The sequence below is a fragment of the Furipterus horrens genome, unplaced genomic scaffold, assembly GCF_987537825.1.
Source record: "Furipterus horrens unplaced genomic scaffold, mFurHor1.1.pri manual_scaffold_5, whole genome shotgun sequence".
NCBI classification, from domain to species: domain Eukaryota; kingdom Metazoa; phylum Chordata; class Mammalia; order Chiroptera; family Furipteridae; genus Furipterus; species Furipterus horrens.
Genome location: NW_028327175.1, coordinates 114820913 through 114843955, shown reverse-complemented (window position 1 = coordinate 114843955; position 23043 = coordinate 114820913). Strand labels below are relative to the sequence as shown.

The following is a 23043-nucleotide window of genomic DNA, read 5'->3' as shown; positions in this document are numbered from 1 at the left end:
AGCTGATCAGTAAGACAACTGGGACTTGGACTGAGGCAGCCAAGGTGCAGAACATACAGTTCACCATTATGCTAAACTGCCTTTTATAAAATGACATGACTGTGACATGATGTGACTTCATGATATCATAGAGATTTTTGGTTAGGATATAAAGATTTTATGTGCTGCCTTTTGTGCTACTATTTTGAGTTCTAGGTCATGATTTATTTTTCAAGACCTTTATTTCTCCCACTGGGGAGGATACAACAGTTGACATCTGAACAAATTGCCTTTAGGACTCCAAGTTTACAGGTCTCTTTAGAGTTTGTTGAGTGGGGTTGAAGACTCAGAGCCCAGCTCTTGAAGTTGTCCCAAAGGCTGAGAAACAAGGCTCAACTCCCCACTCCACTGCACTCTAAATTTATTCATCTGCTGCTATGCCTGGATCCTTCCTAGCCCCCTCCCCTGGCCCTGCGCCCCAGGGGGACAAAGCTGGGTGCTTAGCTCTCGGCTGCCTCCTTCTCAGGGTGTGACCCAGGATCTCAGGAGGGAAGAATTAAAGGCATGGGTTTTGTCTTCTGGGGCAGCACGAGTGGGGCCATCTGTGTCACTGGCCGTTGGTGGCGCCTCTGTGGCTTGCCACGGCTCTCCGCTTGCTGAGGGGTACCGTGCCAGGACATAGAGGAAGCCACCCAAGGCTGCCACGGCCATGGCTGTGTTGTGGGAGGAGCAGCCATCTGGGGAGAGAGACAGAGTACCCCTGTAAGTGCTGGGTGGGGGCTGCAGTTCCATCATGAGTGCTTTTCAGATGTTCCCCCAGCCAGCCTGGTGCCCACAGTTCCACTTGGGTTGGGCACCTGTCTGCCAGCTGCTGTAAGTATGCTGGCTGCTCATGGCTCCCTTTCCCAGAGGAATGTCTTCAGCCATCTGATCTGGGAGGTTACACCTCCTCCCAATGACTCAGCAATCCAGGGACCCAAAAGCCAGGCCCCTGTCTTGGATTGTGACTCTGTGATACAAGATTCATGCTCTCGTACTCGAGTGCACCCCCACCTCCTGCCATGGGGTCTGACCTGAGGCCCCGCTCTTTCCTGCTTCCCCTGCTCTCAGGCCCTCTGACACCTTTAGCACCTCACTGCCCCGTTTTACAGTTGGGGAAACTGAGGCTCTGATAGCAGAGCTGAGCTCCCAGCCTTGGTAATTTCACAGCTCATGTCTTGACCCTGACAGCCTTCCTCATCGCTGCTTCGGGCCTGCGGGTCCCATGCGAGCACCTGCCTGAAATAGGAATCCCTTTAGATGTCCTTTAGTTCTCTGAACTCAACGTGGGCCACCCACCTTTAGTCTCTGGGCAGGTGGAGGGAGCCAAGACTTTTCTCTCCCCTCACAAACTTGGAGAAAAGAAGAATCCCAGCCAGGCCCCTTGGAGGGAGGAAGAATGCAGATTTCAAGGAGCTTAATTACTCCTGGCAGTCCACGCTTATCAGTGACCTACCATCACCAAATTCCATGGGGAGGGCTTTGCACAATGATCTGATATTAACCCCAACAGCCCTATGAAGGATGCACTGTTTGGTCCTCATTTTACAGATGAGGAAACTGAGGCTCAGAGAGGTTGTGTATTCCCATAGTGAATAGGGGCAGAAGCAGATTTGAACCCAGACAGCCTGACTTCAAACCCTGTGCTCCTAATCTCCATGGGTGTGTGTTATAAATAAAAGAAGGAGCATATCAATCCTGCCTGGGCAGTTTTCTAGGCTGCTGGTCAACCTTCAGGAGCCCCAGAAAGGGCTCCCAGCTCCCTCTCCAGTTCTCAGTGGTTAGGGAGCAGCCAGCTCCCAGGGTGTGCGCCGCAGGCTCCCTACCGCCCCAGACCCCTCTGTGTCAGGCAGGTCTGGCCAGGGCAGGGGCCCTCCTGAGAAAGTCTTTCCCTTGGCCTGCCCAAGCCCTAGCGGCAGCTACATAATGGACCCAGTGGATTTGTGATTCCTTTCCCTCTTGTCTGTCTGCAGATAAACGATGAGGTCGTGGTGGGGTTGATAGACGTTTAGTTACTGAAATCATCCCCCAACATACGCCAGGCATCTTCTCTGAGCTGGCTTTTCCTCTTCCCTTCCTGCTTTTGCTCTGCAGTTATTTATTTTTATTAATGAAAAGATTGACATCAAGTCCTCCCTTCCTTCTTTCTCCCTCCCTACCTTTCTCCATCCCTTTATTCCATGGTACATCTTGCCTTCCTCCTTTCCAATATAGTTATATCCTATTCTCAGTCTCTGCATTGGTGGGCTGACCACATAACTTATAATTTCAACCAGGACACTTTGGGGAGGAAAAGAAGCACTATCCAGGACAACAGGTGTAAGCTGGGGACACCAGGGCATGCGGCCCCTGGGATAGTGCTGGGTGCTTGCATGTTGGCTCTCAGATTCCCTCCCTGTCCCTCTTTGCTCCAAATCCCAGTGCACTGATCTCTTCAAACTACATTTCCCAGGCTGCCTTGCCCACCAACAGCAGGCACAGGTGGAGCTAATGTAGAAGCTGAGGTATTTCTCCCCCTTTCTGTCTCCTCTGCTTCCAGCCCCTGAAGATTCTGCTAACACCCCTCCCCTTTCCCTGCAGCTCTACCTCCTGGGAGGGCAGGGGTATCCTGAAGTGGTTCATCTCTCGGTTTTGTCACTTTTACTGTTTTCAGCTCTTGCAATACCTCTGACATGTTCCCTATATTCAATTCCCTCTTGGGAAGTTTTATATGCAGATTATGTTCTCCTGATCAGACTTCGATGGAGAGGCGTTATCTCTGTGATACACTGAAACTTCTCTTTTGTATTCCTTTCACTGAGACATCTCTAGACTCCCCACTTTCCAAGGGGAGTGTATCAGAGACTCCTGCCCATCTCCCCCAAACGCAGGGGCCCTTTGACCGGCCTCTTTAGTGACGCTGGGGCCTGTTTTCCATTGAGGGCCATCTGTGTGACACCAAGAAGGCCTCTTGGGTATTTTATTACCTGCAAATTGTTTTTCTCGCCTCTGTACTCTTCTCAAATAATGCTCTTGGTGTTGAATGACTTTAGAGAGTTCCTCATCTTCAGCATCTGGGAGAAGAGTGAAAGATGAACTTCTCAAGATGGATTTTTAAACTTTACTTGATAAACCTCCTCCCCGTCACAACATCCCAAGCAACTCAGGTCCTCTTTTGGGTCTGGAGACTCTTTCAGAAGTTTCCTTGAGCGCCTGTCAGGAGACCCTTTCACATGTTTCTCAAATTGTGGTCCCTCAACCACCCACATCAGAATGGCCAGAGGAGCTCATTAAAAATGCAGGCTCATGGTTCTGACTGGTGTGGCTCAGTTGGTTGGGCATTGTCTTGCAAAACGAAAGGCTGCCTGTTCAGTTCCTGGTCAGGGCACATGCCTGGGTTGCAGGTTCAGTTCCTGGTTCAGGGCAAGTGTGATAAGCACCCTATTGATGTTTCTCTCTCTCTCTTTCTCCCCCCACCTGCCCTCTAAAACAAACAAACAAAAATAAGAGGGTCATAAAACTGAGTGATATCATGTGCTAACTGTAATTGAAAAACAAATTTAAAACATTAAAAAATATTCAGGTTCTACAGCTCCAACCCTACTTACTGAATCTATAGGTCTGGGGACCTGAGAATCTTCATTTCATAAATTCCTCCATTTCAAAACAGACTCTTATTTCAAAAGCTTTGACTCTTTGAGCACCACAAACTTTTCATTTAGGATGCCAGTATTTATTGGCAGCCTCCACTGTACCCAGGTGGTTTCACATGTATTATGTCTGTTCCTCACAGTTTAGAAAGGAGATTATTATGCCCATTTATTTACAGCTGGGAAAATAGAGGCTCAGAGAGGTAAAGCAACTTACTCCAATGAGGAGCAGCTCTCCAGTGTCACACAGCTGGAAAGGAACTGCGTCTTCTACCCTTTGCTTCTGTGTCACCTCCTCCCAGACATCTCCCCTGACCACTCCGCTTAAAGAACTTTTCCTGATATTCTTTTCCTTGTCAGCTTGTGTGTCTTTCACAGCACTTCCAGAGCTCGCTATTATTTCACTTACCGGTTTAGGTGTGTTTTGCCTCTTATTCTCAGTGCCTTACTTCAGCTGGAGCCTAGAACAGTGCCTGGCCACAGTAGGTGCTCAGGGAATACTTGAAGGAATGAATCTATCTGTTATTGCAGGTGCAGGGGCCAGTGTCTTCCAACCTGACCACCTCCTGTCCTGCAAGGTTTTGGCTTCCGAAGTTCTGAGCCCATTTCCACTGTGTGTGGTTTGTGTGTGCATGCACATGGGAGTGGCAGATCTCTTTTTCTGTCCCTAACACTACTGCATCCTTTCCCCACCTGGCCTAGGACATGCTGCCCCCACCACCTTCTGCTCCCAGCCAGGGCCAAAGGGCAGCTCACCAGGCCTCCCAAAGCATCCTTCCTGTGGCTTTTGCCAGCTGAGAATGGCCTCCAGCCACCGATGCTTGTAGAAGTCAGAGAAGCCAGCGATTCCACAGAACATGACTGGAAGCCAACACAGAGACTCTCTGAAGCCCTGCCCCACAGGTCTACCTCCTGCCTTTCCCCAAGGCCACTACAGTGTCATCTGCCGCCTCCCGCCAGGGCCAGGCAGGGCCAGGAGGTGCACACTCAATTCAGTGGTTGGACGGAGTTAGCCGCGAGGCTCTGCTTTCATGAGCAGGGGCTCCCAGGCCTGGCTTCTGCCTCCCACTTACAGCCTTGTTCGAAGCGACTCAAGAGTTAGGATCAGGAGAGGGATCTGGACACCGAAGCCAAGGAGTGGCCACCCAGGGAACCCCTTTCTGCCTCATCTCTAAGGCTTTGAGGATCTGCTTGTCAGTCAGTCAATCAATCCATCCAGACCTATGTCACTGGGTCAGTCTTGGGAGGCAGGAAGCAGTCAAAACAGTGGCAGATAAAGTATAGGATGCCCAGTTAAATTGGCATTCCCAATAAACAACAAATTAAAAATTTTAAGTATAAGTATAGCTCATGCAATGTCTGAGATACATTTTGAGATAAAAATTATTTTTTTTATAAAGCTCAAATTTACCTGGGCATCTTGTGTTTTTATTTGCTAAATCTGGCAGCCCTACTCTGAGTGTGTATGCCTGTTATCAGGACACCCTGCTGCTTTGTCTCTAGACAGCAATGCCCACTGTTTTCCATGAAGACATCCCGGGTGGGGTAGGCATATCCAATGGCTTCAGCTCTCTGGTTCAGGTCCATCATGTTAGCGCAGAACAAGTTCATGTAGTGCTGGCTCTGGCAGAACAGCCCACTCGTGCATCCCTTCTGCGGGGACAAAGGAAGTTGGTACTGCAGGTGACGGATGTGTGCTCTGTTACAGGAAAGGCTTGCAGTTCTGAGAAGGTCCTGCAAGTAGCTACCTTTGGGTCATATCTTTTCCCTTTTCCCAGAATTTCTTCCCCATCCACACTCTCCACCTGCTGGAAGCTCAATCACTGGGGGTCAGAGAGATCTGGTTTGAGTCCTGGCTCTGCCGCTTGGGAGCTGTGTGACCTTGGCCTGCTAATTTAACCTTTGGGAGCCTCAAGGGTCTTCACAGGAAAAGGGCAATGCTGCTGGGAGCTGCCCTGGAGGGGTGCTTACGCAGATCTGTACCATTCTGGAAAATGCCCTACAGGATGCATAACACTAGGGGGCACTCTACTCCCATTAGCTGCTGTTAGGATATTCTGATTCCAGACTGACTGGGCTGGCAGCCTCAGTGCTACTCAAAGGTGGCCCACTGCTGCTGGGAGAGGACAAGAGATGAGGACAGGCTTTAGAAATCGTTATAGCAACGTGTTCAGGAAAACTTTCTGTCTGTTGAATTTAATAGTCAAAATAATTTTCCTTGTAATCTGGCTTTTATTGTATTTACAAAAATACTGGTCCATGATGATTTGCAAATAAATAATAATAAAGGAATCTGTTAAACAAAACCAGCAAGTCCCTTTTCAGCTAAAATTCCTGGACATTTAATTACATTTTTGAATAGAGATAATGAGCCCTACCTTTCTACATAAACAAATATGGGTGTTTTTAAACAATCATTATTATTTAGCAAAGTTTGAGCTCTTGGGCTTGGAAGAGCATCGGGCATTGGAGAGGTGGGGCAGGGCTGGTGTGGTCTGGATTTGGTCTCCTGGAAGCATCTATCAACTTTATTCTAAGTCCTTTTCCATTTTTTTTTTTTTTTTTTTTGGTATTTACCATCTTCTTTCTGCTGCTTCTCTTTGACTCTCGTTTTGTTTTTCTGATGCCCTATGATCCAGTTCAGCATGCGAAGCTCTTTCCAACAGAATCCTGAATCCCCCACCCCCAACCCCCAAACCAGTTTAGTTAGATTTTATAGCCAGTGGATGGCAGGCGACTCTCACTTCTCCTTCCTGATATCCAAAACACAAGTCCCCAAACCTCCTTATTTCCCCAGTGTGCAGCATACAGAACCACACTGCCAAAGTTCCTTTATCTTCCTTCACCTCCTCAGGGCATGGCCAGCCCACCCAGGCACTCACCATTCTGGCCAAGAGGAAGAAGAGCAGCTGGTGGGACAGGCAGTAGCCTGAGCAGCCAAGCTTGGTCATGAAGGTCCTGCAGAAGTTGGAAGGTCTGCAGGGCTGGCTGCTGTCTGTGCTGGGGGAGAGGTGGTTCCAGGAGGTTAAGGGTGTCCTCAAGGAAGCCCGAAGGCCTGGAGCCTTCCCTGGTCCCAATTCCCCCACTAGTTATTAGAACTCTGTAGGTTCCACCCTTGCTGGATGGAGCACAGACCCTCTATGAGCCCAGCTGTGTCCAGATGCAAACACCCCTCTTAAGGATGGTGGCAGAATGGGTGCCCAAGGGTCCCTGCATCTAGGGCTGCCCTGGGGATATGCTCTAAGGCCACAGCTCAGCAGGATAAAATGGGGGGTTCCACTAGGCTTGGGTCCTGCTTTCCAGGTCTAGGGCTGAGAAGGGGAGAAAGAACCATAAAACAAATGTACCGGCATATCACATCTGTGGCTACCAGTGGTGTCGGGAGAGGCAGCCCGTCATGGGAAGTCAGCCTCGTGCAGTGGGGTCGAGGAAGCTTCTGGAGGAAGGACTAGCAGGAGCTAGTCCTCAACTGTGAGCAGTTACTTAGGCACAGGGGTGGGGTGGGGTGGGAGGAAGCCCTATAAAGGTGTGTTCTTGGCAAAGGGATGGGCTTACCGTGGGAGAGTGCCCCTCAGGGTTGGACCAGAGGGGCCTGGGATCTGGAAGGGCAGGAGGGGTAGGTTTTTGTCCTGAGAACAATAGGAAGCTTCACACTGGGGGTGCGATGTTCAGGTGTGGTTTTTGACACAATCCCTCTGGTGTGGGGTGACCAGTCAGGAGGTGAGGGTGGGAGTGCAGAGGTGGGGGGTGGTTGGACTATGGAGGCAGCCTTAGGTGGACAGTGGGAGGCCACTTATATGTAATGGGGCTGGGAGAGGGTGGTGTCAGGGTGGCTCTGGGGAAACCTGCTCCTGATTTTGTACAAACCCTTGGGGACTTGGAGAGCTAGTTGAACAGGAGGACTGTTTTTTTTGTTTTTTGGGAAGTGGAGCAAGTACAGGGAGCCCACCTAGTTCCCAACAGCTGCACCAGGCACAAGTCACTTTGTTCCTCTGAGAAGGAGTCCTGGGGCTCAAGCGTGGGATACACCGTGGAGGCATTGGTGTGTGTCCAGATGAGTGGGAGCTTCCAAAATCCGGGCTGGATCGTTGGCTGGAACTCTAGCAGAAAGAAGGGGGTGGGGAGCAGCCCCAGGAGCAATGGGCCACACTATGCTTAACCCCTCTGCCCCCAGGCTCCTGTGGCTGAGAGCCAAGGAACTGGGTGATCCCCCCTGCGCATCCCTGACCATGCACTGGTGGGTGTCTGCTCGGGGGTCTCAGCCTTGCCTGCTGGTTGAGCACTGCATTTGAAACACTCAGGAGGCTCTTTTCCTAAACAAAGCAAAACCCAGCACAGTATTGGGACTGGCTTTGGCTAAGCCCACTGCATCTGTGGAAGCTTGGGGTGGAAAAAAGGGTTAGTTAGTTCCCTCAGCTCGGTTAGGACAGAGATACCCGGTCAGGGGCTTCTTTAGGGTTACATGAGCTGTGAGGGTCTTAGGGACCAGGCCTGGGACTGCAGAGAGCGAGGTCAGGGCTGGGGAGGGCTGGGCTGTGGCCCCCTGCAGTGGGGCCTGACTTGGCTTGTGAGCCTGAGGTGGGCGGGTTTTATAACCTCCACTCCTCACTTCTCGAACAGTTCAGGCCGGGCTTATAGGATGGGGCCCATTGTAGGGTAGGTAACTTGAGGCTGATGAGGAGAAACTTTTAGCTTTATGAGGCACAAGAGAGAGGTTAATATCTGCTGCGCTGAACTACCATTTAGATTTCCACTCCCCATCCCCTCTGGTCTAGGATGAAGGTCTCCAAGCCTGGATACAAGTTGAACAAATGAGAGGTGACATGTTCCCTACCTTCCACCCCTTCTATGTGGGTGGGAGAGGTCATCTCAGTTGGAAGTCAGGGACGAACAGACATTGCTCAGGGTCAGCCTGTGGTGCACTTGGCTGACAGGACTCAGTCGGTGACGGTTACGAGCTGTCCTGGACCCTCCCTCCCTTTGCGTCAGAGTAGCCACACTAGGTTATTTCAGTAAATGTCCCTAGGCTGTGTTCTTGAAGAAATGGGACTCCACCCCATGCCATTACCTCTTAGGTACTGGGGGTCACTTAGCTTGAGGTAGAAAATGGATCTGTGGAGGAGAGGTGTCAGCTCTTGCACCAGCTTCCCCACACGCAGGTTGTGTGGCTGCAGCCGGGGGTCCTGGGCCCACTCCTCCTGAACACCGTTTAGTTGCACTGGGAGGGAACAGAGCGCACTCATGTTACAGAAACAGGAGAGTCCAAAAATCCCAGAGTTTGCGGCTGGGGATGGGGTGAAGGAAGCATCTTTTCAGGATGCCTCCACATGCCTGAGGCTGGTGGCTAGTGTGTTTCTTATGCAAAATGGCTTTAATGCATCCAAAGCCTCACGTAGATGGGAGGGGTCTTGAACCAGAGGACAGTATGGAAAAAGCACACAGAGCAACGCCCACTGCGGCAGAGGACACAGTCAGGGATATATAAGCAGCTGCGGACACTTTAGCGCTCGCTCTCTCTCTCTCTCTCTCTCTCTCTCTCTCTCTCTCTCTCTCTCGCGCGCGCGCGCGCGCGCGCGCGCGCGCTCAATCTCTCTCCCGCTCTCGCTCTCTCGCCCCCTCCATGCGGCGTGGTGAAGGGGCCTTCTCCATGCGGAATAAAGAAGGTAAGTTCTCCATGTGGCTTGGAGAAGGGGTCTCTAGGCTGCTTTAAGAGGCTCTCGCCATTCGGTTTTGAGGAGAGGAGATCCATGTGGTTTACAGGAAGAAGGCAGTTTGCAAGGATGCTGAGAATCCAGGCGGTTCTGCATTGAGAGCTGGAGGGCACCACAGCACAGAAAGGACCTCCCCAATCAGATTTGAGTGATTGGCAGCCACTGGTAAAGCTGAACTGTGTTTGGAAAGTAGGGAAATGGTTTCTCTAACTTTTCTAAAACTAGCCTGATTTGGTGGGGGGGGGAGGCAAGGATATGTGTTTATGGGTGTTTTAAAGAACATAAGACTTAACAACAGAAATCCGCAAATAACTAAATCTATATAACTGTTAAATAAACAATTCTTTTTTTTCACTAAACTCTGGTATTGAGAGTTAAAATTTTGGCGGCGGGCAATCGGGCCCCTAACTAAAGAGCCCGTGGGTTTGTTTTCAATTGGAGCAGCCCAGGGGTTCTGTAACACTCATTCCACCATCTGACATGCCATGTGGATAGGAAAAAAGACCCTAAGATATAGCGCTTACCGAGCCTCTCTGCCTCCTTCAGCTCCTGAAGGGAAAGAATTCACTGAGCTTATTGGAAATTAGGCCTCTGTGGTGCTCAGCTGGGGATGGGGATGGGGTCAGAGTGAGGAGGTTGTGGGGGGCTAAGATATAAGGGGGTGAGCTGGGTTCAAATTCTGACTCTAGTGCTTTCTTTGTTGGGTAGCAAGAGAGTCATTTAACTCCTCTCCACTTTACTTTCTTCATATGTAAAGGGGGGATAATGATAGTAAGGACAAGGGGTTATAAAACAATTAATTGAGATGCGATCTCCCTCATGGGAGCCTGCCATGCATGCCTTTCTGACCCTCTCAGTCCCCCCAGGCGCAGTACCTTTGCCTTTCTCTCCCCTGAGCTCCAAGGGCCCTTCTTTTGCTTTTGCTTCTGTAACTTGCTTCCTGAGCTTACGCAGCCCAGCTGGCCCACTTCTATACCTTTGTAACTTTCTAAGTAAACTTTCTCTTATAATTTGAAATAAAAGGATTACTTGAGGTAATGCATGAGAGGACTTAGCATTGTCCATAGTGCAATGTAAGTGCCTAATAAAGTGTAGCTATTAGTATTAATTTGGGAGACTTGGGGTTGTTAAATAGGAGAGAAAAATGAGGGAGGGATTCAGATTGCAGGGTGAAGAACCATATACACTTAAGTTGCACAAGGACAACACATTCGTCTTCTGGGTTTGTATATGTATTAAGACAATTTTCCAGCAGATGGCAGTCAAGTGACTTGAGGAAGGGGGAACCTTTTTCTAATTCTCACAAAGGTGCCCTAAGGACTGACTAGCAGTGGCCCTGCAGTGGTAAGAGAGAATGATGGTGGCCGGAAGAGTTGTCTTTGTCCCAGAGCCCTCCCTTCTGCTGGGACCTGGAGCCCTGGTGGGCTGAAAGCTACACTGGTAGCATAAAGCGGGCGATTTGGGAGCGGGGCCAGCCAGAGCCCCAGGCTGACACCCAGTCAGCTCTTTATCACTTAGGGTGGCCTGTGGGGAGGGGCTTACTGCAACTCATGGTGTGCGTGGGGGGTGGCTCCCTGTTTGCCTTGGCCTGTCTCCAGTCACCTCCTTGGGGATCTTATATTTCTCAAAGCTGAACAAACACTTGGCTCTTTTCTCAGAGCCTCCAGGTGGCTTTGGCTGGAAGTGGGTGGGGCTGGGGCTGGAACTGACCTTAGGGGTCCCGGGTTTTGTCCATGGCCACCCTCCCATAAATACCCCTTCAAAGGACACATACCCTATGCCCACTTTGTTCATGGCATGTCATGAGGGAGGGACTGTCAAATGGATCAGTTCCTCCTGGGAAAATAATAATTTCCTACTCTTTTCTCATGTGGCCTTCGAATCTGTCTTTCTAAAAAATGTGGTAACAACAGGGCCCCCAGTCACTCAAAAGAAGCAAGTCACCCCCACCTCGCTTTCCTAATAGTCAAACCAGAGGGTGGTCAGGTCCCAGGGATTCAGAGCAGTCAGATTGGGAACTGGTTTCCCTGTGGCCAGTCCAGGGGAAGGAGAGCACACCCACCTTCCAGCACCCGGAACCCCACCACGCCATCAAGGTTGATTTCGGGCAGCCTCTTCTTCAAGAAGGAGGTGGCTCTCTCCAATGCTGAGAGGATGAGGCCAGCGATGGTAACCTTGCCCTCTGGAGTGTCCAGCGGTGGCAATGAGGAGGAACACAGTGGTGCCAGCAGCAAGAGCAGGAGCAGGAGCCCCAGGCTGGACATGGCTGGTTTCTTCTTGAGGCTGGTGAGCAGCTTCAGCCCAGGCCAACCCACCCCCACCCGCCTCTTCCTGCCTTCTCCTTCCCTCCCCTCTGAAGGGCTGCAGATGACTGGCTCAGTGGCTCTGGCTCAGCAGGGCTGACCCAGCAGCTGGGGTGGCCTGGACAGAGGGCTCTGGGAAGGGCAGCTGCAGGGGACTGACTGCAGGGGGTGGGGTGGGGCAGGGGGGTGCATGGGGAGGAGCATCAGTCAGGCCAGGCCTGGAAGTGGAGCCAGCTGGCCAAGGGCTGGGGAGAGGGGCTCCCACCCTTTCCTTCTCATTTGATTCTCCAGGCCCACCGGCTACATCTTTGATCTAGCAATTTCAGTTACAATGCAGAAATTCCAAAGCACTGACACGCAATTAAAAAAAAAAAAGTTTAGAATAAACTCATTTGAGGCACACCTGCCCCAAATGACGGAAGATTTCTTAGGGCACCACCTATCCAGTAGAAACAGAAAATGAACCACAAAAATAGACCACATGGTCACTTACAAATTTTTCTAGTAGCCGCATTAAAAAAAGCTGAGAAGCAGGTGAAATGAATTTTAATGATCTATTTTATTTAATCTAGTAGATCCAAAATGTTACCTTTTCAACTTGTAATCAATAAAAAAGATTCATTTTTACATTCTTAAAATATTATTTTACTCATCTGACTTCCTTGAAATCTGGGGAGTGTTTACACTCAGAGAACATTTCAACTCTGGCTGGGTACATTTCAAGAGCCTGACAGCCACTTCCGTGTTGGAGGGTGAGGACTTAGAGCCCTTAGGTAGCTCACTCAGTGTGAAAGCACATTTGTTTCCTTGTGGAAATCTCAATGTGGTTTATTGGGTGCTATCCCAAACCTTGCCTGACTGTCACGGCGATGCGCTCCATATTACCTTTCTAAAACTCAAAAAATTCTGAGCTCAGAAACATACCTGGCCCTGGGCTTCAGATAAGAGATTATAGGTCTGTAAAAATAATAAAAATACCACTACACAAATGTGCATCTGATGCTCCTTGAGGGCAGGCTCCAAGTCAGGGTTTCTCAAGCTTTTTATTTCAGCCTTGCCCTTCCTCACATTTCTGACTCCCAGTCTTAGACATTTTCCCCCCTGAACATTTAAGAATAATACATTTATTGAGCCCTGGTTGGTATGGCTCAGTGGATTGAGTGCCGGCCTGTGAACCAAAAGGCTGCTGGTTTGATTCCTGGTCAGGGCGCATGCCTGAGTTGCAGACCAGGTCCACAGTTGGGGGCGTGTGAGATGCAACTGATTGATATATCTCTCACACATTGGTGTTTCTCTCCCTCTCTTTCTTCCTTCCTCTCCCTCGCTCTAAAAGTAAATAAAATCTTAAAACAAACAAAAAAAGAATAATACATTTATTGAGATATAATTTGCATATCATAAAATTTGCCGTTTTAAAGTGTACAGGCAATGTCTTTGAAAGTATATTCACAAAGTTGTGCAACCACCACCACTGTCTTATTTTTGAATATTTTCTTCACTCTCAAAGGAAACCCCATACCCATTAGCAGTCACTCCTCATTCTCCCCACCCCTCAGCCTTCCCGCCCCTGGCAAACCACTCATCTACTTTGTTTGTATGGGTTTGCCTCTTCTGGACATTTCATAAAGCAGAATCATATAATACATGACCTTTTGTATCTGACTTTTCCTTCATTTAGTATAATGTTTTCTTTCTTTTTGTGTGTGGCAGTTTTATAACTTTGCTTGAAATCAGGAGTTGGTCCTCATTCACATTAACTCTTTGTAGATTTTTAAAAATGGTACAGGTATGTAGGTGACCTAAGTATACAGTTTGGTGAAGCTTCATCCTCATTACGTTTTCTGGGCAACCGCACCCAGATAGAGTATGAAGCATTTTTTATTCCTTTGGCCCAGACAGCTTGTTGGGCCTGGTGTCAGTGCATACATCTGGAGTTCCCATCTCTTTCATGGCAAATTTCTGGATCTCTGAGTGCCCACGGGGCACTCTTCTTGAAACCCACTCCATGGATGCACTTGTGAATGTTGATGGTGTATTTTCTGGTCACTACCTCGTTGATGGCAGAATGGCCCTTTTTCTTTTCGCCACTCTTCTTTGCCAGAGCCTTGATGCTGGGCTCAAGTTGGAAAGAAGGAACGCGAGGTATTGTCAGCGTAACTTTCTCTCTCTCTCCCTCTCCCTCCCTCCCTCCTTTCTTCCTTCCTTCCTTCTTTTTTCTTTCTTTCTTTCTTTCTTTCTTTCTTTCTTTCTTTCTTTCTTTCTTTCTTTCTTTCTTTCTTTCTTTATCTTTCTTTCCTTCCTTCTTTCTTTCTTTCTTCCTTCCTTTCTCTCTCTCTCTTTCTTTTTAAAAAGATTTTATTTATTTACTTCTAGAGAGAGGGGAAGGGAGGGAGAAAGAATGGGGAAGAAACATCAATGTGTGAGATACATCAGTCAGTTGCCTCTCACGTGCCCACAGCTGGGGCCTGGTTCGCAGCCCAAACATGTGCCCGACTGGGAATCATACCCATGACCTTTCAGTTTGCAGGCTAGCACTCAATCTGCTAAGCTACACCAGCCAGGGCTTCAGCATAACATTTTCAATTTCATCCACACTGAAGCATGAATCAGTATTTCTTTCCTTTTTACAGCTGAATATTATTCCATTGTGTGGATGAATCACATTTTATCCATTCATCAGTTGATGGACATGTGAGTTGTGCCCACCTTTCTGTCATTGTGAATAATGTCGATATAAATATTCATTTATACATTTTTTTTTTGAAAATCTGCTTCAATTCAGGGTTCACTTCCCATATCTAGGAGCAATTGCTGGGTCATATGGTATGCTTTATGTTTAACTGTTGAAGCACTGCCGAACTATTTTCCACAGTGGCAGCTCCATTTTACATTCCCACCAGTGATGTATGAGGTCTCCTCATACACAAGTTTTTGTGTGGAACTCCCATGAAGTTTTAATACTGCAGATATACTGTATATTTGTTTATGCACTGTATGTCTGGGCTTTTTACATGATAAGTTTTTCTTTGCTCCCCAAGAACCATTTTTTGCCCTATTGAGTGTACCGTTGAGAATGAATGTTACAGGTGAAGCTTGTCATTATCATCATTTCTTTGGCTCTGTGTGGGGGGGTGATTCATTTTTATTTTATTTAAAAAATATATTTATTTACTTATTTTTAGAGAGAGGGGAAGGGAGGGAGAAAGAGAAGGAGAGAAACATCAATGTGTGGTTGCCTCTTATGCACCCCCAACTGGGGACCCAGTCTGCAACCCAGAAATGTGCCCTGACCAGGAATCGAACCAGTAACCCTTTGATTTGCAGGTTGGCACTCTATCCACTGATCCACCCCAGCCAGGGCTATTTTTTTTTTTTTTTTATTGATTATGCTATTACAGTTGTCCCAATTTACTTCCCCCCTGCTCCCCCCTCCCTCCAGTTGTCTCCCTCCTTGGTCCATGCCCATTGGCCCTGCATACAGTTCCTTTCAACATCTTCTTGTCCACTCCATTCCCTCCCACTATGCTTCCCAATTCCTGCACCATCTCCCTCCCTCTCCCCCCTCCCCCCATTGACCTCCCCCCAGTATGCTCCGGTTACCTATAATTCTTTTTCCCTTCTCGTTGCCTACTTAGTTTGCCCTTGCCTCAGTTCCCTAACTTCTGCTGTTGGTTATCATAATACAGTTTTCATTTTAATGTTCATTGTCCTGATCCTCCTTCTTCTAAACAAGTCCCTTCAACATCTCATTTAATAGTAGTTTGGACCCAACAAACTCCTTCAGTCTTACTTTGTCCTGGAAACACTTTCTCTGCCCTTCTATCCTGAATGAGAGCTTTGCTGGATAGAGTAATCGTGGTTGTAGGTTTTTGATTTTCGTTACTTTGAATATTTCTTGCCAGTCCCTTCTTGCCTGTAAAGTCTCCTTTGAGAAATCCGCTGATAGTCTAATTGGGACCCCTTTGTACATGATTCTTCTCTTCTCTCTTGCAGCTTTTAAGATTGTCTCTTTATCTTTAATTTTTGACATTTTGACGATAATGTGTCTTGGTGTGGTCCTCCCTGGGTCCAGCCTATCTGGAACTCTCTGTGCTTCTTGGACCTGTAAGTTTACCTCCTTCCCCAAGTTAGGGAAGTACTGCTTCATTATTTTTTCACATAGTTTTTCAATTTCTAATTCTTCTTCACCCTCTGGCAATCCGATAACCCAAACGTTCGTTCTCTTATAGCTGTCCCAGAGGTTTCCGAGCCTCTCGTCATATTCCTCATTCTTGTTTCTTCTTTCCGCACTGGTTGACTGTTCCCTCCCTATGTTCCAATTTGTTGATTTGATCCATGGCTTTCCCTTCCTCACCACTTGTATGTATTTTTGTTCATTTCAGCAGGGCTAGCCTTCATTCCTTCCCTGTCTTGATTCAGCCCCGCTGTTAGGTCTGTAAGCTCTCTTATGACTATGGCTCTAAACTGAGCTTTGAAAGATTTGCTATTTGTTCCTCGGTCAAGGCTTTTATTTGTTTTTTCATTAGCTGTGTGATTGGTATTTCAATCATTAATTCTGCCATTCTAACCGTTTTGTTTATCTTTCCCTCTTGGGCAGGGTGCTGTCACACCTCCTATGCTGTATTGGGCGGAGCCCCATGTGCTCATCACAACCTGGCGACCCTTCTCACCACCCTGTGGCGCTTTGCGTGGGGGCGGAGGAGGTGTGTCCAAGATGGATTCCGGCTGTTACTCTCCAATGGGGAACAGGGATGCCTCCCAACGGGGGTCTGCCCTCTCCGGCACTGGAATCACAAGCCAAAGGATTCGGTCTGCAGCGGGGACCGGCCCTCAGGCGCCTCTCTCCTCCCCCCAAACACAGGCATCTGCTCACCAGGTCCTGCTGTTCGCCGCTGCTGCTGCCGCCTCCAGCACAGTTCGATCTCTCTCAGCCTCAGGCTCGCACTTCCTACCCATCCGGACGAGCACCACTTCTTTATGACTGCATACGCTGGACTTCCATGTAGCTTTATTTTCAGGAACTTCTTATTATTTTTAGTTTTGCATTAGCTGTAACCCTTCTTAGTTGTAGAGGGAGACAGAGCGTGTTGGTCTATGCCTCCATCTTGACCGGAAGTCGCCAGGGCTATTTTTATATTTTCAAGCTGTTCTTCCTTTTTTTAAAAAAAGATTTTATTTATTAGTTAAAGTATTTTACTTTTTTATTTTTAGAGAGAGGGAAAAGGAGGGAGAAAGAGGAGAGAAACATCAATGTGCGAGAGAAACATTAATCAGTTGCCTCTCACACACCCCCAACTGAAGACCTGGCCTGCAACCCAGGCATGTGTTCTGACTGGGAATTGAACTGGCAGCCTTTCAATCTGTAGGCTGACACTCAATCTGCTGAATTTCACCAGCTAGGGCTATTTATTTACTTTTAGAGAGAAGGGAAGTGGTGGAGAAAGAGAGGAGGAGAAACATCAATGTGTGAGAGAAACACTGGTAGGTTGCCTCTTGCATGCCCTCAACAGGTCTTGCAACTCAGACATGTGCCCTGATTCGGAATCAAACTGGTGATCTTTTGGTTGGCAGGATGGCGCCCAACCCATTGAGCCACACCAGTCAGGGCAGTAAGTGACTTATTGTAACCCACTATCTCACAGCTAGTATCAAGTGGTACAGGGATACCAGTTCCTGAATTGACATCTTCAGCATCAGGTAATCCTTCCAGGGTTCACTTCCCATATCTGAAAGGGGAAACAATAGCCTCCTGACCTTTGGAAGGACTGAATTTCATGTGTGATGAACACCAATGGGGCAAGCAGGATAAGAAGGGCTGGCTGGCAGGCACTGTGCTCCTCTCTCCCTAAAGAAAACATTCTCAACTTCTTTTCCAGTTGGAGTTTCATCTTCCATAGCTAGGCATTTACTCTCAGTTTGCCAAAACCATGGTGCCTGGTCCTTATCCTGTTAGATTTTCAGAACAAGAGGGGTTCTCTGAGATGTGAAGTTCCCTCCCTTAATTTATAGGTCAGGAAAGCCAATTGATTTGTTTAAGATCAAGGAACCCATGAAGCTGAGGTCTCTAGATCCCAGCCCCATCCCACAAAAGGGGGTGGATGGGGTGGGCAGGGCACATGCAGCTAAAGGCAGGAGCCTCGCTGGTAACTGAGGGAATAATGAGGCTGCCTACAGTCTCTGTCTGCCCATCCCTCCCATCTGTACATATTGATTCATCCTTCCTTCCCCTCTTCAGCTCAGGTTTTAAGCCCTGCCTCTCTGCCATACAGTCATTAGTGGTATGAACTTCAGTGTCCTTATCTGTATAAAGGGGAGTCATAGGGCTATTGTGAGAATCAAATCATAAATGTGCCAAGAGCTGGGGTCACTGGGGAAACACATCAGTCCTGTCCAGTGGGCACTAACCTGTCCAGGTTCTTATCTCTTTGTGGCATGTGTAACTGGGTGAGGCGGGTCTGAGGGTGGCTGGTGGCTGTGCTGGGTGGTCTGCAGGTTCTGGGGCAGCTCCCAAGGTAGGGGCAGTGGGGGTGGCTTCACCAACATGCTCTCAGTGTCTGTCAGCAAGGGGACCCCTTTCAAGTCAAAAGGCTGTCACATGGATACACACTAAACTCTGTAGTGTGGCTATTTCGGAAAGTGAAACTGGAGGGTCAGGGGGAAATTTTACTCAATACTATGTATACTTAAAATATTATGGTTTTTACTTTCTTTTTTGTCCTTTCCTATTCCCTTTATTTTTATGTTTTAAATGTTTATTCAAGTACAACACACATCTTAAAAAACTAATAAGTGTGCTGCTGGATGAATTTTCCCAAAAAGAACACACTACGTCAGGAACACCTAGACCAAGAAAGAGAACATGGCTGCCCCTGCCCCCCCCAGGTCCCCATTTGCCCCCTCCCACTCACTTCCTGACTCTCCAAACTGGTCATTCCTCTGACTTCTAACAGCAAAGATTTTTTTTTTAGAGATTTGAAATACAACTTCATTCTGATTCTAAAAGAAAAGGAATGGGAATGACAGTAAAATATACAAGGTTTCACTACTGAATATTGTGATGTGATTGTAGCAGTTTTATACTTGAAACTCAACAAGGAAGCAACTGTATTCCAAAACAGCTAAATATGCAGGTACAAAAAATGAAGGTATTTTTTAACTGTCATGTTCACTCTGAAGCCTATTCATCTCCTTCAGCACCCCAAAAGTCAAGCTCACTTCTGCTTAGCTATATAATAAAGTGGCAAACACGCTGCACCCCTGACATCACAGGACAGTTGCCTGTAAAACCGGACTTCTGATGACGCTGGGCTCCAGCGTCCCTTTCTTACAGGCGTCACCCTCGTCAAGGAAAGCGGTGGTCTGGCAACCTCTAGATTGTGCTCACACTATGCTGCCAAAGCTGGGCCCTTGACAGCCTCTGGCGGGGCAAGAGCAGGCTCCAATTAGTTTACTAGCAAGCCAAAGAAAGGGCTTTTCAGAGTTGTAGTTCTTTTGGCAAAAATGTCATAGTACTGAAGATTCTTCCTTCGGTGGAAGACGATCTATTTTGCCTTAACTTTCCTGTCCTTAATATCTACTTTGTTGCTACACAACATGATGGGGATGTTTTCACACACTTGTACCTGATCTCTATGTCAGTTAGGTACATTCTTGTAGGTAACTCTCAATGTTACATCAGACATTATAATGGCACACTGGGCTTGGATGTAACAGCCATCTCTCAGTCTGCGGAACTTGTCTTGGCCAGCGGTATCCCACACATTTGAACTTGATAGGCACTCTGTTGGTGTGAAGCAGGAGGGAATGGACAAACTTCTCAAATTCACCAGATGATGTTTCACGAATGTGGTTTTCCCAGTCTGATCATCACCAGTTGAACTTGGGGTTACTCTTGGGCAACTGTCGTGATGTTAACTTCCAGAGGCATCTCAGGCTGGTCTGACTGAAAGCTGGCAAGAACAAAGATTAATTTTCATTTTATATACAGTACGTGGAACCAGCCAGCATTTACTCTTTGGCGTTTCGCCTCTCTCTCAACATTATGCTAACGAGATTCATCCAAATTGTCATCTCACTATATTTTGAAGTTATGTTAGAACTTTTAAATAAAATGTTCCTAGATCCCCACAAGGTAAAAGCTTTTATCTTCATACGACCGACTAATTAATCCTTGAACCTCAGGGATTTCTGGGTTTGGTGTGCAGCCTCTTCGGGAACCACGCCCTTGTCTGCTTTCTCTCCGCCCATCTGGGGGCGTGGGCGTGCGGCTGCGCACAGCCTCCCTGCCGCGAGGAGGGGTGCGGTCACGTGACTGAAGCCTGTTCAGCAAGATGGCTGCCTCCTATGTGGCCGTTCTAGCGTTGTCTATATTCTTCCCGCTGCTGCTGCTGATCGTTTGGAAGCGCTGGCGACTGGGCCATACGGCCCCGCACGTGGTCGTCGTGGTGCTGGGCGATGTGGGCCGCAGCCCCCGAATGCAGTACCACGCGCTGTCATTGGCCCAGCATGGCTTCTCCGTGACCCTTCTTGGGTTCTGCAGTGAGTGCCGGGAATCTGGGAAGGAGGCAGCTCTTTCAGCTTTGATCACCCCAGAGGGGTCGGGGCGGGGGTGAGGGGAGGATGCCCTTTTTCTCTCTCCTCCCTCGGCAGTTCTTCGAGAGTGGACGAGCCCGCTTCTGGACTGGACAGCCGTTGCCAGGTTTCTGCTCAGCCTCTGGGGGTGGGTCTCTAGGAACAGCCTAAATGAGCGCCTGCCCTATGCCAGGACAGTGTTAAGCTAAATTAACTCATTGCTTAGTTCTCAGTACTCCTGTTAAGTGCAAACACGGATTGGAACCCACGTGCGCGTGTGACTCCAGGGCCAGTACCGGTAACCGCATTCTTGAGGCTATTCTTGTCAGGCAGTGTCTGTGGAGACAGGCAGCTTGTCTCCTCTGCATTACTCTTATGCAGAGCTCTGCAGGCAGGAGATGTTTTTTATTTGCGCAGCATGTCCAGCTTTTACCCTCCGTGTGCACGGTCAGGCGTATCCATTTTTCCATCTTCCTCCCTGTTGACATCTGTAGATGAAGAGTAGCTTAGTTTCCTATCCGGGAGAAGCAGTAATAGCATTCTTTCTTTGCCTTTGGTCCCTGTTTAGAGGAGGTGGAGTGGGACTTCATAGGGGTCTCCCTGTGGTGGGATAATTCCACCATCCAAGGAATCTAGATCAGTTTGAGGGCCTACTGTGTGCCAGGCATTGTGTTGTTACAAAGGTTGTTAAGATTTGGGCCCTCCCTCAGTGGGCAGTGTAGTGGAATCTGGACAAGAATTAGCCTCCTTCTTTATTCTGGCTATTGAGGAACAGAGAGCTGTTTGGAAAAGTCCTATTTTCTTTTTTTAAAAAAGATTTTACTTATTTATTTTTAGAGAGAGGGGAAGGGAGGGAGAAGGAGATGGAAGAAAGAGAGGGAAAGAAACATTAATGCATGATGATAGGTTGCCTCTTGTGTGTCCCTAACTGGGGACCCAGCTCACAACCCAGGCATGCGCCCTGACTAGGAATGGAACCGGTGACCTTTTGGTTCGCAGACCAGCACTCTATCCACTGAGCCACACCAGCCAGGGCAAAATGTCCTATTTTTCAAAATACTCCCCACTATTTTGCCTGAACTGGTGCATTATCTGACTTTAAATTAGATCATTCTGTCTGGTTCATTAAGAGGGACATTATTTTCAGACTCCAAACCCCACGATGAGCTCTTGCAGAGCAACAGAATTCGGATTGTGCATTTGACAGAGCTTCAGAGACTTGCAGGTAGGAGTTTGTCAACTCTAGATTCCTCTTAATTGATGTGTGTATGTTGGGGAAGGAGGCCTGAAAATTGCCAAGAATTCCTTTGGTAGTGACAGCTATTTTCTGACTTGCAGTTGGGCCACATGTTCTTCAGTATGGAGCCAAAGTTGTATTTCAGGCGGTGCACTTGCTGTGGAAGTTGATGTGCAGGGAGTCAGCAACCTACATCTTTCTTCAGGTGTATGTCAGCCCTGCCTCTTTCTGTGAGAATCACTGTTAACAATTTACTTCCCAGCCTTTAAAAATGTACAAGTCGGTAAATAAATTGCATATATATGTATGTGTATAAACTTTTAAGAACATGAGTAGGAGTCTATGGTATGTGTCCATTCTACTTATGGTACCCATCTAGTCTTTTATTCTATATCATCACAGATAAGTCTTACACTGTACTTATTACATCTCACAACAATCCTAAGAACTAGGTTCTTATGTTATTTACATTTTAGAGATGACATGACCTACACCCAGAGAAGTTCAGTAAGTAACCCATTGTCACGCAGCTAGGAAGGGCTAGAGGCAGGATTTGAGCTAGATAGTCAGTCTGGTTCTGGAGTTAAGCTCTTTTTAAAATTATTTATTTATTTGTTTATTTATTTATTTTTAGAGAGAGGGGAAAGGAGAAAGAGAGGGAAAGAAACATCACTGCGTGGTTGCCTCTCACTTGTGCCCCCAACTGGGGACATGACGTGCAACCTAGTCATCTGCCCTGACTGGGAATTGAACTAGCAACACTTGGCTTGCAGGCTGACGCTCAATCTACTGAGCCACAGCAGCCAGGGCTTGGAGTTAAGCTCTTAACCTCTTCCCTTCATTTTTTAACATATAGAAAGCACCTTCTTTTAATTGCCTGATATACCCTAATGCATTTATTTAGTCTCATCTTAATAAACATTCAGATTCTTAGTGTGGCAAAGAGCATCAGTGAACATATGTTTTTTTTGCATGGGTGCAGTATTTTTCTTGGGATAAATTAATAGGAGTGGAAGTGCTTGCTCAAAACTCATGCACTTTAAAATGTGTGGTGTGCTACAGGATAGTCCTAGAGTAAGGTTGGGCCAATTTATCTCCCACCCAAGGGAATGTGATGCCTCTTCTCCCACATTTGTACCACCACTAGCTGTTGTTAGATGTTTTAATTTCCACCTAACTTAATGCACCTCCTTGTTCCATTTTTTGTCTCCTTGATTATGGATGATCTTGGACTTTTCAGGTTGGTCAGTTTTGTTTCTTTTATATCAATGATGGTTTGGTTATCTCCTTTTCATTCAAAACTCTTTTTCCCAGAATCCCCCGGGCCTGCCTGCCATTGCTGTCTGCTGGTTTGTGGGTTGCCTCTGTGGGAGCAAGCTCGTCATTGACTGGCACAACTATGGCTACTCCATTATGGGTCTGGTGCATGGCCCCAACCACCACCTCGTTCTGCTGGCCAAGTGGTGAGGGTCTGGGAGGATGGTGCAGACACCATCCCTAAACTGTGGTAGGAAGAAGGGCCTGTGCAGAGACTCATTGAAGATGGTTCCTTGTGTACTCTGTGGGGTAAGGGC

At 47.8% G+C, this 23043-nt stretch overlaps 2 protein-coding genes and 1 pseudogene across 3 annotated transcripts in view; 1 reads left to right on the top strand and 2 right to left on the bottom strand.

The window, feature by feature from the left end:
* Window positions 1-414: 414 nt before the first annotated feature.
* CUNH16orf89 (chromosome unknown C16orf89 homolog) lies at window positions 415-11622 on the bottom strand. Its single transcript, XM_090279159.1, has 8 exons — window positions 11421-11622; window positions 8716-8865; window positions 7597-7747; window positions 6530-6647; window positions 5165-5300; window positions 4404-4508; window positions 2985-3071; window positions 415-716 (listed from the first exon to the last, which is right to left on the bottom strand). The coding sequence occupies exons 1-8, from the start codon at window positions 11620-11622 to the stop codon at window positions 502-504; spliced, it is 1164 nt and encodes a 387-aa protein (XP_090135285.1). The 3' UTR covers window positions 415-501.
* Window positions 11623-18924: 7302 nt separating this feature from the next.
* On the bottom strand, window positions 18925-19343 carry LOC150009313 (GTP-binding nuclear protein Ran-like; annotated as a pseudogene).
* Window positions 19344-19976: 633 nt separating this feature from the next.
* ALG1 (ALG1 chitobiosyldiphosphodolichol beta-mannosyltransferase) overlaps window positions 19977-23043 on the top strand; it is a 14173-nt gene continuing 11106 nt past the window's right edge. For both annotated transcript variants that reach the window (XM_090277053.1, XM_090277054.1), the window contains exons 1-4: window positions 19977-20199; window positions 21380-21457; window positions 21571-21674; window positions 22784-22932. In XM_090277053.1, coding sequence (XP_090133179.1) covers window positions 19992-20199; window positions 21380-21457; window positions 21571-21674; window positions 22784-22932 — 539 coding nt within the window. In that variant the 5' untranslated portion in view covers window positions 19977-19991. The remainder of the gene's footprint in view (window positions 20200-21379; window positions 21458-21570; window positions 21675-22783; window positions 22933-23043) is intronic.

Excerpts from the sequence above, each read along its gene's own strand:
- CUNH16orf89 (XM_090279159.1), bottom strand. The coding sequence starts at position 11,622 with ATGTCCAGCCTGGGGCTCCTGCTCCTGCTCTTGCTGCTGGCACCACTG. Across the intron at positions 5,301-6,529 it reads TCTTCCTCTTGGCCAGAATG|AAGGGATGCACGAGTGGGCT; the intron begins GTGAGTGCCTGG and ends TTGTCCCCGCAG. Across the intron at positions 4,509-5,164 it reads GGATGTCTTCATGGAAAACA|TCATGTTCTGTGGAATCGCT; the intron begins GTGGGCATTGCT and ends GTTGGCTTCCAG.